General features: G+C 33.7%; 1 protein-coding gene across 1 annotated transcript in view; it reads left to right on the plus strand.

Moving 5' to 3' along the window:
• SMARCA5 (SWI/SNF related, matrix associated, actin dependent regulator of chromatin, subfamily a, member 5) overlaps window positions 1-16,440 on the plus strand; it is a 37,761-nt gene extending 21,321 nt beyond the window's left edge. Inside the window, exons 11-24 of the mRNA XM_047091045.1 lie at window positions 1,297-1,523; window positions 3,211-3,332; window positions 3,414-3,566; window positions 4,750-4,882; window positions 7,450-7,598; window positions 7,997-8,116; window positions 8,903-9,013; window positions 9,909-10,022; window positions 10,126-10,248; window positions 10,966-11,098; window positions 11,686-11,804; window positions 12,235-12,447; window positions 14,403-14,510; window positions 15,176-16,440. Coding sequence (XP_046947001.1) covers window positions 1,297-1,523; window positions 3,211-3,332; window positions 3,414-3,566; window positions 4,750-4,882; window positions 7,450-7,598; window positions 7,997-8,116; window positions 8,903-9,013; window positions 9,909-10,022; window positions 10,126-10,248; window positions 10,966-11,098; window positions 11,686-11,804; window positions 12,235-12,447; window positions 14,403-14,510; window positions 15,176-15,241 — 1,891 coding nt within the window. The 3' untranslated portion in view covers window positions 15,242-16,440. The remainder of the gene's footprint in view (window positions 1-1,296; window positions 1,524-3,210; window positions 3,333-3,413; window positions 3,567-4,749; window positions 4,883-7,449; window positions 7,599-7,996; window positions 8,117-8,902; window positions 9,014-9,908; window positions 10,023-10,125; window positions 10,249-10,965; window positions 11,099-11,685; window positions 11,805-12,234; window positions 12,448-14,402; window positions 14,511-15,175) is intronic.
• Window positions 16,441-17,371: the final 931 nt, after the last annotated feature.

Raw genomic sequence — 17,371 nt, forward strand, 5'->3', positions numbered from 1 at the left:
TTTTAAACATCTCTCTAGGGCGTAATAAAAATGTTGAAAACCTTGTAAGTTTTCTCTTTTCTTAGGTTTTATGTGTGTATGAAATCCAAAAGGCTATAAACCACTAACTTAATATTAAAAAAAATTTCTTTTTATAGATAGGTCACCATGAATCTACAAAGTGAAATGGCTGTAAAAAAAAAAAAAGACATTATTATCTTAGCATATATTAATATAAGTATAGTGTTCAAAGGAGGGAAATAAACAGCGCCCTTTTGTTTACTGGTTATGGTATATTTCAAGTGTATTTAATTCTGTACTTGATAAGTATTTGCAAAGGGCTGGAGTTGTTGATAAAAGGACAGAAAAGATAGAATGTAAGAAATGGGCACATTATCTGGGAAAGAGGTAACTGCTGTGGAAGGTAGTCCATCCTAAATGTCCTCAAAACTTTTGGAAGGCTTTTATAAGGTTCAAAGCTATTAGGCTTTGTCTTCTGTGGCTCTAAAATAACTACAACATTGAGTCCATGTTAAGGGAAGAGAAGTCTTTTTTTTGGTTAAAAACTTTGGTGAACTTTGTATCAGTCAGAAATGTGATGGAAAGGTCTACCATGAATATTTTCTGCCTCGTAATTGGAATCGTTAAGCATAGATGGCTTTAGGTTATTGAAATTATTTTGTTCAGAGGATTCAAGGTCTTGAAACTTTGGTATTTAGACAGATTACTCTTACCTGCAGGATGTTTAAGTTCTTGATATGCATTCAAGGCTTTTTACAATACATATATGGCTATAGCTTTACTGCCCTCATATCTCCTTCTCCCTCCATGTACTTCTGTTTATATTTAAATCACATTGTATTCATTTTTTTCTCATCATCATGCCTTATCCTGACATGATTCTTTCCCCCTCCCCAGATCCTCACATTCTTACCCAAATTCTAAACTAGCTACATTGAATAGTGGTACTCTTCCATTAGGAAAAGACTACGAATTAAAATTACATTTAAAGCTTAAGTGTTAGTTTTGATTAGTTAATGTTGTGTCATACTGCTTCTTTTAATTCATCCCAAGGAGACATACTGTTTTGGACCTCAAGGCCCAAAGCCTAAGTGAACATTGGAAGAGTGGGGGCAATAAAGAAAAACAAGAAAAAAGAAAGATGTTATAATAGATGGTAAACTCCTAACCACATCTTAGAAGTTGATTGGTTCTTTACAGATATTTTTGGGTTGAGGTGGGGGAGGGAATTAAGTATCTAACAGGGACTTGTCAGGGAAAACTTGAGCCCTTTTAAAATGTTTTTCTTCTCAATAGGTATACTCGGATATTAATGAAGGATATAGATATACTAAACTCTGCAGGGAAGATGGACAAAATGAGGTTATTGAACATTCTGATGCAGTTGAGGAAATGCTGTAATCATCCATATCTCTTTGATGGAGCTGAACCTGGTCCACCTTATACGACAGATATGCATCTAGTTACCAACAGTGGCAAAATGGTGGTGTTAGACAAGCTGCTCCCTAAATTAAAAGAACAAGGTATCTATGTTCTTAGTATCAAATTGAGAAGTGATGAAAACTGTTTTAAAATTTCTAATGTAAAATGAGGGACCACTACAATTTGAAATTACTAATCTGGTACTTGTAAAGTTGAAGTGTGGGACATTTACAAATTTCTATCCATTATCTGAGCTTCGCTTCTGCCCCCTAATTTTAGGCTTATAAATCTTCTTAGTGATCAGTAGTTAGGGCAGTTATAGTCCTGGACTTTGGGAGAGAGTTCTCATTTTATGGATGCTTTCCTGCATATATCAGCTTTTTGTTATAAAATGCCACGAATACGCTTTCCACCTTACACAGGTCCCAGATACTTTGGTAGACAGTGTTGTGTTCATGGTATCGTTCAATTATTTATATGGGTATTTACATAATTATTAATAAATTATTTAAATTTAAACAAGTTAAACAATAAATTATAAATTATTAAATATGTGCATGGACCCAAAGCAGTTTTGTTTATAACATGTTGACTTTTTATATGAAAACGAGTATGTCTGTAGTATATGTGTAGAGGTGTGTTTAAAATACATGACTATAGAACAAATTTAGTATGATGCCAGCTGCAACAATTACAAACTTAGGGCAAAACTTGTTTATACGTATCTGCTTTTCTCCTAGATTATTTTGAAGGAAGCCCTAGACATCAAAGCATTTTATACACAAATTATTCTGTAATATGAAATAATAGAAATTTCAAATTTTTCAATTTGTGTTTCTCGGTGTGTTTTGATAAGAATGATTTTTGTACCAGTCTCCTTTAGGATATTGACTATCAAAAATCTTCTAAGAGTTGTCAGTGAATTGGTTTGCTTTTTTCTTACTGCTTTTATACCTTTTTGTGGAAATGTATTTTCTAAAAATGCTTTCTTTGAAAGCTAAGTAGTAATTAAAGGATTGAATTGGTGGAGAGAAAATAGCAAGAACTTGGTAGGAATACTCAGATATTAATGCAAGCTGTATTAAACCCTGTAAGAAAAATGGGGGCCTACTGAACATCCTTAGTATTTCAGGTGTAAGAAGGTGAGACAACAGCAGATTATTGGCGTCAGCTTCCAAAACAAGATAATTTTATAATCATTTTTTATAATGATCCCTTGATCTTCATACATTCCACTGAAGGCATTGTGCAGCTGGCTGAAAAAATGGAAGGCAGTTGGATAACTTGAATCATGGCATAAGTGAAGGATGACCAATGTAGATGTGAGGCCACATTTATATTCTAGTCTTTTGATCTGGATTTGGGTCTTTAGAACCACAAGGAGATGGTTTTGAATGTGTTAGGGGATGTTTGGGGCCATCATGTGGGAGAATTACAGTGGTGGTGATGGGAAGTTATTTTTAAATGTATGTGGAATAAAAAAAAAGAATGGTTCTCTCAGCCTTGGGATGGCAAGACCTCCCATGCCAGAACAGATAATCCTTTTCTGTTTACTTTAGTGTGTTGTACAGATTTTCCCCTTTTTCATTTGTGCCACAATGGGAAAAATGTGGAAATGACTGACTTGGGTAAATAAATAATGTGTAGTTTTCTTCTTATGACCAACTAGGTAACTTGGAATTAAGGGGGGGTAATTGGTTAGTCTTAGTTTTGGTTAGCCTTAAATTTTTAAATAATTTTTTTTTACTTTTGAAGCTTCTGAAACTAGGATATTCTGTTTGCTAACAGGTTCACGAGTACTAATCTTCAGTCAGATGACAAGGGTATTGGATATTTTGGAAGATTATTGCATGTGGAGAAATTATGAGTACTGTAGATTGGATGGGCAGACACCCCATGATGAGAGACAAGTAAGTAAAACCCAAGGAGGGAAGATGAAAAATAATCAGATAAAACAATTTCCTGACATTTGTTTTATTTTATATCTATAGGAGTCCATCAATGCGTACAATGAACCAAACAGCACAAAGTTTGTTTTCATGTTAAGTACACGTGCTGGTGGTCTTGGCATTAATCTTGCTACTGCTGATGTAGTAATTTTGTATGATTCAGATTGGAATCCCCAAGTAGATCTCCAGGCTATGGTAAGAGATGTTCTATGCTTAACATTTTCATTGGCGCAAGATAATAGTCTACAACTGTCAGTGATTTAAACCCAGTAGCATTTTATTTTTCTCTGACTTAATAATTCAGTGAGGGTATTTTATAGATCTTTCATCTAAAGCAGGATATTTCCGTCTTTATAGCTTTGCCATATCTTAGGACCTTGGAGTCCAGCTATGTCCTGTATATACTGATGACAGAAGGGGTATGACAGAGAGCTGAGGATTGCCTAGGAAATTTTTTCTGAGTCAGACCTGAAAGTGTTCCCACATTCATTGGTCAGCACTCAATCACATAGCATAACTGGGTTGCAAGAGAATTGATAAATGATAGTATAGTTGTGCCTTGCGGGGAAAGGGAAACAGGTTTGATGAGCTACAAACCTCCCTGTTTGGGAGTGTGGGAGTACTTTGGCTAGATCAGGAAGATCATTTTAGGTTGAGAAAATTTGTGATTTGTAGATAAATATGAAAACTTACGAATTCTTAAGTTTGGTACCATTAATGACCCATAATGTTGTTGACCATAACTCATGTTGGTTGCTTTTATCCTATACTATTTATAGGGGTAGATGGGGAATGTTGATCAATTAGAAATAAGGGATGTTTTATAAAAATGTGTTTGTTGAACTTAACAGGAGTTAAACAGAAATGGAATTTAAATTAATTTGACTACTTATATGTAGTTAATTGGGTTATATTGTTGTGGAGTTTTTATTCATGTTACTTTTCCTAATTAAGCAGTGAAAATTTATATATGATTTAGGTGGAAAGGCAATTTGAATGTAAACATAAAAATAGATTTAGGAAAGATTTTTATTATCCAACCTAAAAATTACAATTTTTTCTGTTTTAGCTAGAGACGTGAATTTTATGTCAGTATAACCTAGTAAAAGTAACCAGGTAGTTTCTCAGAGATTTAGCATCTGATGTATTCCATACCTCTTAAAAGTTTCCCTTGTGAGATAACCAATTAATCTTATTGAAATGGAGAATCTTTGAGAATCTAAAAAATATTAATCTAATAGAAATCTATTTTTAGAGTAGTTTTGTTACCTTAAAAACTGTTTCATTCTTAAGAATATTTTATTTGCCAGTGTACATAATCAAATGTTATTTATGTGAATTTTTAACTGTATTCAAAGTAACATAGTAATTTACCTAGGACCGGGCACATAGAATTGGACAAACCAAGACAGTCCGAGTGTTCCGCTTTATAACTGATAATACTGTGGAAGAAAGAATAGTGGAACGTGCTGAGATGAAACTCAGACTGGATTCAATAGTCATTCAACAAGGTGAGCCTTAGAACTTTGAAAAATTTACCAAGTTGGATTGACACATTTGCTTCCTAGATTTTTTAGGAGGTGCTTGTTATTGAGCACCTATGGAATCAAGCTAGCAGCCTGGACGGTTATATTCCAGAGAAAAGTGAGCTTTAGTTTTATTAAGATTGGTTTGGGCTCAGGAAGGTTGAAGTTTGCATGTTGACTTTGTCAGCAGTTTTTTTATACCATCTGAGCCTATTTTCTCATCTGTTAGATGGGGATAATGGCAATACTGTTTAGGACTATTAAGGATTAAAGGGGATAATGCATATAAAAAACCCAGCATTTGGTGTGGTACACATTAAATAGAGCTGTGGTGAGTATGATTTACATGTACTAATAAGCACTCTATTAATTACTCTGGGGTAAAATGAAGAAATACAAATGAAACTCAAAGAATCTGATGTTATTCTTTTTTCTAGTCTGCCAACTATTTACTGATCAGCCACCAGATGCCAGGCATTGTTCTTATTGCTGAGAATACAGTGGTGAATGAAAGCAACAAGTGTGTTTACTTCCATAGAGTTTATAATTTAGTGAGAGGGTGGGTGATGTAATGTTACAATGTAATGTTTATTACATTAATGTAAATAGGACTAGAGGGTAAGAGTGGGATTTTATTTTGGGTTGATTGAAGAGAGTGAAGTTCTTGTGCCAGATTAGCTTTTAAGGAAGACATTTACATTTTCATGGAGCTATATCACAGTAAGGTTGGTGATGGGATGTGTAACACGGAAAAATAGGGGGGAAAACCTCATTAACCTTGGAATCACATTGGTTTCTTTCCTTCTCAAATTTGCATTATGAGCATGTACTTTTTATCTGTCTATAAAGCCCAGAGATACACTGATTAATACTGCTCACTGATGATTCCATGTTACCTGTCTTCGTTTTGTCAACCAGCTTTTAATTTTCATGTGAGTAAGGGACTGTTACATTTCTTTGATATCCCATTAATGCCAGCCATAGTGTTAGTCATGTCTCTGCATATGTGGCAATAAATGATGGCTTATTAATTGTTTTTATTAATAATTACTATCATGTGCTTACTTTGTGCCAAGCAAGGTGCTAAATTGCATCCATTACTTCCTGTAGTCTTCATGCCAGCTTGAGGTTGGCATAAGTAGAGGCAAGTCACTAGTTTACCATTCGTATACCTAGGAGGTGACTCGTCGAGGACCAAGAACTATATTAACTATTAGAGTGAAGTGTTTAATTATGAAAGTCTCTGGGGCCTGCCCAACAGTGAGTTTTCTCATGGGTAATGTAATGGCTAGTTCTTTTTTTCCCCCCTCACATTCTTCATCCATGTTTTTAGAAAAACACCTGCCTTGTGTTGTTTTTAATTCTCATCTTTGAAACACTTTTTAAAAAATATTAAAAATTAGTTGACAGCTCAGAAAAGCTGTTTGAGTTTTTTACTTAGTTGGGTTTATTGAGGAGGGCGTCAAATTTTGGAGCACATTTTGTGCTAATAGCTTTACAGGAATTAGTCAAACAGTAAGCCTCAGGTGTATACTTTTGTATTACTGTCTCGTGGAGTAAGGAACATAATTAAAAATATAAGAAACCATAGAATACTTTGTCTGAATAGCTCCCCCCGTCCAATAGGGAAGTAGTTTTAATAAGGCTAAGAACATTTTGATAGTGAGATAGCTTTCAGTCCAAAGAAACAAGTTCTGTAGGTCTATCCTAACTTTGTAACTCATAGATGTTTGTGCATTCTGTTAGGGATCCAAAGCCATGATACATAAGCATTTAAGATCTGAGAGAACAACTTGGATCTTTAATCACTTATTACAAGTTGATTGGAATAGAAAACTTGACGCTTGTATGTTGTATGTGAATGGCCCTTCTGGGTGAAAGTAATTTTTTGTATTTTGGCTTGTTTTGTTTTGATGCCTGCATTTTTTAATACAGTTACAGTATTGGCCAGATTCCTACCAACTGAAGATCTTAATTTTCTTATGTTGAATTTGTTCTACAATCAAAAAATACTTTTAGGAGTTTCAGTTCTTAAAATTAGGAAATTTTCAGAAATTGATGCATGTTTCAGACCTTAGATAAAGTTTGGCAATGTAAAAGTTTTTTAGTACTTCACTTTTTGTTTTTTTTTTACTTTTCTAGGTAGAAAAAGCTGATTGGGGAGTTAATATTAATGCTTTTCTGCTTATCAGAAATTTCTTGTGTTTATAATCTCATCTGTTGATACTTAAAAACCTTGCTAATTTGATTTTCAAAAATCCCAAATTGCTTTTATTCAGCCCATATAAGAATGTATTTTATTGAGATGGTATACAGTAGGCTTCATTATGTAATAGATAAACTTTAGAATATTTCAAAGCTTACAACTACGAATTTGGCATTGTTTATGTGAAAATGAAAATTATCAGAAATGAATAAACAGAAATGATTGATGCTTGAGGCAGAATACATGGTATTACATCTAACATTTAAAATACCAAGTTTCCAGTAAAATATAGTTTGTTTAACATTATATAACATGTGTTTTGTTTGTTTTTGTTTTTTATTTCCAGGAAGGCTTGTGGATCAGAATCTGAACAAAATTGGGAAAGATGAAATGCTTCAAATGATTAGACATGGGGCAACACATGTATTTGCTTCAAAGGAAAGTGAGATTACGGATGAGGATATTGATGGTATTTTGGAAAGAGGTGCAAAGAAGGTGAGGTACAGATTAAATGACAATGTTTTTATTTTTTTAAGTTATTTATTTTGAGAGAGAGATGCACAAGTAGGGGAGGGGCAGAGAGAGGGAGAGAGAATTCCAAGTAGGCTCCACACTGTCAGCACAAAGCTGGACACGGGGCTTGAACTCACAAACTGAGATCACGACCTGAGCCGAAATCAAGAGTCAGACCCTTAACCAGTTGAGCCACTCAGGCACCCCTAAATGTGATAATGTTTTTAATATATAAACTGTTTTAAATCAGAACTGTTTGAGGAAGTACTTGTTAATGTGAACCATAAAAAGAAGCTTTTGTGTACTGTAAAGCCTAATTTTGACTACAATTCTTCTGGATTTTTTTTTTTTTTTTGTCTCTAATCTGTTTTTTTCCCTAGACTGCAGAGATGAATGAAAAGCTCTCCAAGATGGGTGAAAGCTCCCTTAGAAACTTCACAATGGATACAGAGTCGAGTGTTTATAACTTTGAAGGAGAGGATTATAGAGAAAAACAAAAGGTAATTTTGAAAGACATTTTGGTTACTTGAACACTTTTACTTGAAACTTGCAATTTTAAGTGTTAGGTGTAATGCCTTGTAAATTTATCTCAAAGCAGTCATTTCTGTATATTCACATCTAAATTATTTTCAGTTAGTAATCTCTGAAATGTTTTAAAAATTTAATGAGGCTTACTGTATATACTATTATAGTTGAAATATGGGGTGATTATAGTTTGGAATCTTTGAAAATTAAAATAATTGGCAAAGAAATTTGTCACAACCTTACTAGATTTTTTTTTTTTTTAACAAAATTGGCTGGTAATTAAAGGGAAAAACTTCCTAATTCCTTAAACAATACTTGTTTTTATTGTAGAGAAATTTAAAAATACCTACAGGTTGGAAGAAAAAAAGAATTTTACTCACTGTTTTTTCTGTTAACATTTAGGCCTGTATATCCTCTGAATGTTTTCTGGGCTAAGTACACACCTACATTTTTCTCCTAGTTTGGGTTATAGTACATTCTGTAATATTTTTCCCCCTACCCGATAGAATGTTCTTCATTTGATCAAGAGGTACTTACTATGTATATATGTTATTTACTGGACACTGTCCCATGTATTGATTACATAGTTTTGAGCAAAGTAGCATAGTTCCTATCCTCCTAGAGCTTATAGTCCAGCATTTTACGAATGTCTTTCCATTACAAACAAGAGTTGTAATGTACACAGTAAGAGTTGCATTCATATAAGATTTGTGACTGTATATAATAAAAATAGGTAATATGAATTATTTCCCATATACTAGATAGCATTCACAGAGTGGATTGAACCACCAAAACGAGAAAGAAAAGCCAACTATGCTGTTGATGCCTATTTTAGGGAAGCTCTTCGTGTCAGTGAACCTAAAGCACCCAAGGTGAGTTGACAGAGCAATAAAACATTTAAAAATACCGGAAATGTAATTTTTTTCTTATATTCTTGCAGTAAAATCAGATTGAGAATTAGGTATTTTTGTCACTTCTTACAGTGTATTTCCTTCAGTTTTTGTTAAAAAATCTTCTAAAAATTAGTTGTGAATGTATGCATTTAAAATTTGATTAATGTTCTAAAAATAGAACTACCCTATGACCCAGCACTACTAGGCATTTATCCAAGGATATAGGTGTGCTCTTTCGAAGGGATACATGCACCCCCATGTTTATAGCAGCACTATCAACAATAGCCAAAGTTTGGAAAGAGCCCAGATGTCCATCGATGGATGAATGGATAAAGAAGGTGTGGTATATATATACAATGGAGTATTACCCGGCAATCAAAAAGAATGAAATCTTGCCATTTGCAACTACATGGATGGAACTGGAGGGTATTATGCTAAGTGAAATTAGTCAGAGAAAGACAAAAATCATATGACTTCATTCATATGAGGACTTTAAGAGACAAAATAGATGAATGTAAGGGAAGGGAAACAAAAATAATGCAAAAACAGGGAGAGGGACAAAACAGAAGAGACTCATAAATGTGGAGAACAAACTGAGGGTTACGGGAGGGGTTGTGGAAGGGGGGATAGGCTAAATGGGTAAGGGGCCCTAAGGAATCTACTCCTGAAATCGTTGCACTGTATGCTAACTAATTTGGATGTAAACTTTTAAAAATAAAAAGTAAAATTAAAAAGAAAAATAAAAAATTTGATTAATGTTCAGTGTTAATAATCGATCAGTTGCTTAGAGAATTGGCTGTCACAGTGTATGGAAACAGGAAGGTTACCATTAATTAAAACAGGTTTTTTAAATGAACAATGTTTTTGTCTTTAGGCTCCTCGACCTCCGAAACAACCTAACGTTCAGGATTTCCAGTTCTTTCCTCCGCGTTTATTTGAATTATTGGAAAAAGAAATTCTGTATTACAGAAAAACTATTGGGTACAAGGTAATGGGAGTAACACTTTGTTCATAACTAATCTGGTTTGTTTTTAACAAATGGTATATAGCAGTATTTTTTTTCATGGTTGGATTATTATTTTTTTTTTTAGGTGCCTCGAAATCCTGACCTACCAAATGCAGCACAGGCACAAAAAGAAGAACAGCTTAAGATTGATGAAGCTGAACCCCTTAATGATGAAGAGTTAGAGGAAAAAGAGAAGCTTCTAACACAGGTATAGTCTTCAATCAACATAAAACTTAGTAACTATCATTTTGTAAGATACTGTGTTTAGGTTGTGTTGGGGTATACAAAGTACAAGTCTTCTTTAAAAAATGGAGTAATTGGAGATGATAAAGCATGCTGCATTTTGATTGTTATGAGTTGTTAAGGTAGTTTAGAAGAGGAGAGATTTGCACCAGCCTTGGTAGAGTGGATAACCTTTTGATCACCTTTCTTTCAGTATTCTCATTTCCTTTTCCTGTGAATCTTGCACACTGGTATTAAGTTACTATTCTCAAATACAAGTTTCTACTTAACCGTTAGGGTTTAATCAGGGTCTTTCAGAATCTGGCCTACTGTAGTATCTGGCCTACTTTTGAAGCTCTGTTTTTCTTCTGTTTTCCCACTTGTTATGTGTTTGCTCTTTGCTATATGTTTTTCATTCCTTTTTGCAAAGTCCTGCTAATCCTCAGCACTCAGCAAAAAGGTCACCTTTGCATGCAGCATTCCTTACTCTCTTCCACTCAGATTTAATTGCTTGGTTATCTAAGCAATATATGACATATTGCTAAAAATGCACATCTGTGTGTATGAAAAGTTACCACTTTAAAAACTTAAAAACAAGGAGTAGTTGAAAATTTACCAGTTTTTCTTAAGTGTTACAGAAAAGTGTAGTAGCATCTTATCCATGTTCAGTGTGTGTTAATATTTTGTTTCTGCTGCTTTGAAGGGATTTACCAATTGGAATAAGAGAGATTTTAACCAGTTTATCAAAGCTAATGAGAAGTGGGGTCGTGATGATATTGAAAATATTGCAAGAGAAGTAGAAGGAAAAACTCCAGAAGAAGTTATTGAATATTCAGGTAATTTTCTTCTTATTTTAATAGATACAAGAATGTTCTCAGGTTCTTTGGAGAGCTATTGGGGAGGTTTAGTTTTTTTGTGTTTTTAAAAAATCAAGTTAGGTCTTTTAAAAAATCAATTTAGAAAATGTTCTTTAAAAAAAAAAAAAAGATTCTTTTATTTTTTACCCTAGTGAACTGGCTATAGCCAAGAAAATAATAGGGTACTGAATACACTGAATAATTGTGCTTTCATTTTATTTTTCTCTGTAATGACTCAAGTATTATATGCCTTTGTTTCCTGAAGTCACTTGGATTGTCATATCAATAGGTCTGGTTGTGCTGTGATGAGTCTGCTTAGGATTCAATAATAGAAATTTAAGAGTTGGGAGATACTTAAATCATCCAGCTCATCTTTTTTTCTTTTTTTTTTTTTTTACAGTTAAGAAAATTAAATAATTGACTTATTTACTTTGTAGTATTAGATACGAGAGAAATGGAAATATTTCTTAATCCTTAGCAAGTTAAATAAATGAGAGCATTTATGAGAAATTATTTATATCTTCCCCCTTCTTCCACCTGTCCCATCTGTCCAACTTTTTTACCAGCTGTATTCTGGGAAAGATGCAATGAACTCCAGGACATAGAGAAGATTATGGCTCAGATTGAAAGGGGAGAGGCAAGAATTCAAAGAAGAATTAGTATCAAAAAAGCACTTGACACGAAGGTACTTTGTGTATTAATAAATCTGGCAGTCAGTAATATCAGTAATATAACTTCTCCCTGAGAATATGCGAGTTAAAGTAACTTTTTAAAAGGAAATGAAATGATGGTTTCAAATGTAAATTTTCTTCAAAGAACAACATTCAAATGAAATCTCAACAGAATTTACCTTAGTACGTCAGTTGATGGATCTTGGTCAGCAACCCTATGATTTAGCTCTTTCCTACATAGTATCAGAAAGTCTCAGCCTATATTTCTCTTTAGAATAATAAAGACTATAAGGTTGTTTCACAACAAAGGTTATATAACGTAGTTGAGGTGCTTTGGATAGAAAATTCTGATTTGGAACATAACATCTTTAGCTAATTTTACTAATGCTGATTTGAAATATGTATTACACAGGATTTATATAATATAAAATTTAACTTTGATAGATTGGACGGTACAAAGCACCTTTTCATCAGCTGAGAATATCGTATGGTACTAACAAAGGAAAAAACTATACTGAAGAAGAGGATCGTTTTCTAATCTGTATGCTTCACAAACTTGGATTCGACAAAGAAAACGTTTATGATGAATTACGACAGTGTATTCGCAACTCTCCTCAGTTCAGATTTGACTGGTTTTTGAAGTCCAGAACTGCAATGGTGAGTGCTTGGGCCTTTTTGTGTAACGTAGCAAACCATTCAGAGTAAGTATTGCTTAATAGGTAAAATTGTGGTTTCATTCCATCTTTGGAGTACATTTTAGTTACAGTATTGTAAGTATTAGAGGTTAAATCAGATCATGAGAAAACAGTTATCTATAGTTAAAAAGCTGTTATGGAGGGGCGCCTGGGTGGCTCAGTCAGTTGAGCATCTGACTTCAGCTCCGGTCATGATCTCGCGGTTTGTGAGTTCAAGCCCCGTGTCAGGCTCTGTGCTGACAGCTCAGAGCCTGGAGCCTGTTTCAGATTCTGTGTCCCCCTCTCTCTCTGCCCCACCCCTGCTTGTGCTCTGTCTTTCAAAAATGAATAAACATTAAAAAAAATTAAACTGTTATCATGGATAACTTAAAAAATTTCCTGGTTCTATCCTTTAGTATCCCATATCTTGTAACATCACCACGTCTGATAAGCACTGGTTTTTGATATTATTAATTTTAGTCAGGTTCTAAATGGGAAGCATCACCATCAGTTCCACCTTTTGAATGTGATCATAATTTAAAACTTGAATTGTTTAGAAAATTTTGGTTTTCTTAAATGAACTTTTTTTTAATTTTATTTTTTAAAATTTGCATCCAAATTAGCATATAGTGCAACAGTGATTTCAAGAGTAGATTCCCTAGTACCCATTTAGCCCCCCCTCCCACAACCTCTGTAGTAACCCTGTTTGTTTTCCATATTTATGAGTCTCTTCTGTTTTGTCCCCCTTCCCTGTTTTTATATTTTTCTTTCCCTTATGTTCATTTGTTTTGTCTCTTCAAGTCCTCATATGAGTGAAGTCATATGATTTTTGTCTTTCTCTAATTTCACTTAGCATAATACCCTCCAGTTCCATCCACGTGGTTGCAAATGGCAAGATTTCATCCCTTTTGATTGCTGAGTAATACTCCATTGTGTGTATGTATATATACATACGTATATACCACATCTTTATCCATTCATCCATTGATGGACATTTGGGCTCTTTCCATACTTTGGCTGTTGTTGATAGTGCTGCTATAAACATGGGGGTGCATGTGTCCCTTCAAAACAGCACACTTGTATCCCATGGATAAATGCCTAGTAGTGCAACTGCTGGGTCGTAGGGCAGTCCTATTTTTAGTTTTTTGAGGAACCTCCATACTGTTTTCGGCTGCACCAGCTTGCATTCCCATAAATGAACACATTTCTATAAAGAAAGAACTTGTACTTAGGCCTCTGCCCATTTGGATGTTGAGTCTGGATTATTTTAAAAAGCTGTTTTTGATAAGCAAGTTCCTAAAGTTATAATTCAGGAAAGTTGGGCTTCAGTGAGTTAATTCCTCTTTTTGTGCATTTTACTGCTTCTGAGCTTTTAACTTCCATCTTATTTTATTTAGGATGAAAATGCTAAAAATGTTCTGTAGTTTTAGGTTTGGGATATACAAGGATAAGCAAAGTTTAAACATCTTTCATAGTAAGATTTCTCTCAGCGTATTTATGTTGTCACTCTTTAAGATGGAGGATGGTGCACAGTCTTTTCGTGTTTGACCTCTGGAGGGTTATTTTTCACTAAGGGCGTCTCTTGTGTATCTTTGTTTGGGAAATGTTGCACTATAAATGCATTATAAATATAATTAAAGAGTGATTCAGCTGCTGTTAGGTCTGTTTTATACATTTTATCTATGGGGGGTGTATAAATGATTTTATATTACATTAAAACATTACAATTTTCTTTTAGGGAGTGTGTGAGTGGGGGGAGAGGGAGAAAGAATCTCAAGCAGGTTCCATGCTAAGCATAGAGCCCGACCCTGAGCTGAAATCAAGAGTTGGACACTCGAGCCACTCAGGCACCCCAAAACATTATAGCTTTATAACTTGGGTATCATGAAAACAATGGAAAATACATGTTTACCATATAAATTTATTTTTACAATTCAGGAACTCCAGAGGAGGTGTAACACCTTAATTACCTTGATTGAAAGAGAAAACATGGAACTAGAAGAAAAAGAGAAGGCAGAGAAAAAGAAGAGAGGACCAAAACCTTCTGTAAGTATTCATGAATATGTAAATAACATTCTTAGAAGACTTTTCTTTGTAAGAATTTGAACATTACTTAGCTATCATTGAGGTGTTAGTCCTTTTTTTTTTTTTAAGCTGTTTTATGCATTCTGTGGGGAATCGGATGGTAGTTCATAATTTGGGCATTCATGAAAACCTAGGAAGGCATGTCCTGTGAATGCCAGGAGCTTACAGTTGACATTGAGGAGTACAAGTTACAATTTTAGAATATGTAAACTTCCAAGATTTGGCTTATTGTCCCAGTGATATCTTAGCAATGTGAATACAGATATTTTAAGAGAAAAAAATGTCATATTTTTATTTAGATTTAATAATTTAAAAAGTCATGAATAAATGAATGCCTCTAATGTCCTTGGTATTTATGTAACTTCATAAAGTAGTACTGCTTTTGGTAGGGCATGTTATACTGGTTTGATGTGTTGACTCACTATTGCTTATTGTAAATCATTTCATTAGCAATAAAATTTGTGTTAGTAAAGTGAGTAGATAAGACTATTTGGAGTATTAAGATTATAATAGGTGAGAAAGTCTAAATACATATTACTATGTAGCAGTTATTAACAAAGTAAAAATAGTCTAGGTTTTACCTTTATTGTCTTGTGCTGAAAAGCAATCCTTCTGTTCATTTGTAGACACAGAAACGTAAAATGGATGGAGCACCTGATGGTCGAGGAAGAAAAAAGAAGCTGAAACTATGAATACATATTTGTTTCATAATCACTAACTTTAAACCAGTAGTTCGTTAATTTACGGGTCTTCATAAGATGTACTGTACAATGCTCAATTGTTATGTCATTCAAAGACATCAGGTTCATCTGTTTACTGAGCTAGAAACATAGTATGTAGTTTCACTTTTTTAAATGCAACAGCTGTGCTGAAATTTTTTTTATCATTAACACTTGAAGTAATAAAACAGGCTTCATTTATTAATAAATGTTTCATTTGATTTATTTTTCTATTATAGTTTCATTTGTGAAGATTGTGACTTTTTGTTTATCAGCTATGATTTCTACACTCAAAGCTTAAAAAAAGAAGCTTAAAAAAACAAGCAAACAACTAAAATTGCAGATAACAAACATTTGTCCCTTTGGTCTTAGTTGTGTAATTGTTTTCATTCACTTTGCCTTTGCAGAAATTTGGGTATCTTTGTAGTGCTATATGGAGTCTCATCTGGGAAGATTATGTAAATTGCATTCTCCTTGATTATTATATGGGTAGAATGGGAAAAAAAAGGCAAGACAAATTATCCTTAAATTCTATGCATATTTCTGTTATGCTTTGTGTCTGTAGTTGGTTCTGAGGTGTGAATATGCCCTATTCTGTTGGAAGACTGGCCTTTTAGTTGTATAGCCAAAGACATTTAGTATTTTCTGGTTCTGTAATGTGTTATTGTACCATTTTGTAAAAGGAATATTATTTTTACTGTTTGGTAAATGTTTTGACATACTACCTTCTTGAAGCAGCCACAACTTAGAAAGAATGTCAAAACTAAGGTGATAGTTTTTTTTAAAAAGACCCAGCCAAAATAAGGTATGAATTTGTCATACTGTTAAATTGAAATCGGTAACAAAGTGTGTCCCCTTTCCAGTTTACCTTTTTTGAGTTTTTAGAGTGAAAATTTTATATTTTAAAATAATTTCTAAGTGTGAATGGCAAGATTGAGTATAATACCAGTGTTTATTTTCTCTGAACAGACTTGATAAACTGGAGACCCTGAAGCAGGATTTACCCAAATTGTAGTGTCAGGATTTTAGCTGTACCAGAGGCCTTTATGTGCTACACATAATTTGTATAAAGTTTTATATGTGCAAATTGGGTACATAAACAGTTCTCCATTTTTCTAAGGGAATGCAATAAATGTAGCATCGTGAATAAATATAACTTTTATAATCCTTAAGTGGTCTTTTCTTTCCATTTCTTCAATTTTCTCATTTGATTTTTACCTTTTTTCCTTAGGACATTATCTCTTTCCTTTAGATTTCTTCTAAAATTCCTATCACTTGTCATCTGCCCATACATGGAGATTTTTATTTTCAGTGTTGATTTTTTAAAGTATTACTAATACTGCTCACTTTTCCAAAATGTGGAATTGTTGCTATCGGTGTCCAGCAAAATTCAGTGTCTAAGGCTGTAATTTGAGTTTGTGTTCCCCTCCAGATTGACCTCATTTTAACTTTGGGTTCTGAAAACAGTTTTGGGTCTTATGTACACAAAATTTGAGGAATGATCGCCCTTTTCATGAAACAAGTCACCATTAAGCATGGGAGCCTCATTTTTGAAGAAATACTTAGAAAAATATAAGGCTAAAGGTAACTGTTGAAAGTCACCAAAGACAAGTTTTCAAGAGGTGCTAATGGGTTAGGGATGGGAAGAAGTAAACTGTGTGTGATAGAAGACAAACAGCAATATATATTGACTAGTTTTTGGTATCTACCAACCAATTAATTGACTTACCAATTTAGTGGCTTCAAATCTTTGTCAAGTAGAATTACACCTTTTAAGCACTACAAAAATAATTATGAAGATTTTATATATATATGTATATTAAAATTCTGTATGTTTATAATTTTATATATAAAGATCTGCATGTCCTAAAGAGTGGTAGATGGGTTTAGTTCTACCATTTTAAAAAACGAATATTTAAAAATTTCCTAAGGAGCTGCTAGCCCTTAACACTTCTGTTAGTGTTTTAGTGGGCCAATTCAGTGGGCAGTCTCAAGCTGAAAAGATTTGAGGAGGTTGAATCAAGTGCCGAATGATGGACTTGCTCATAGAACATGGTTGACCTGATTCCCAAAGACCATTTTCAAGGAAGGAGCAGCTTTTTA

This window comes from Lynx rufus, unplaced genomic scaffold (assembly GCF_022079265.1).
Source record: "Lynx rufus isolate CCGP_SWC_20201006 ecotype Redwood Valley unplaced genomic scaffold, mLynRuf1.p SCAF_3, whole genome shotgun sequence".
NCBI lineage: Eukaryota > Metazoa > Chordata > Mammalia > Carnivora > Felidae > Lynx > Lynx rufus.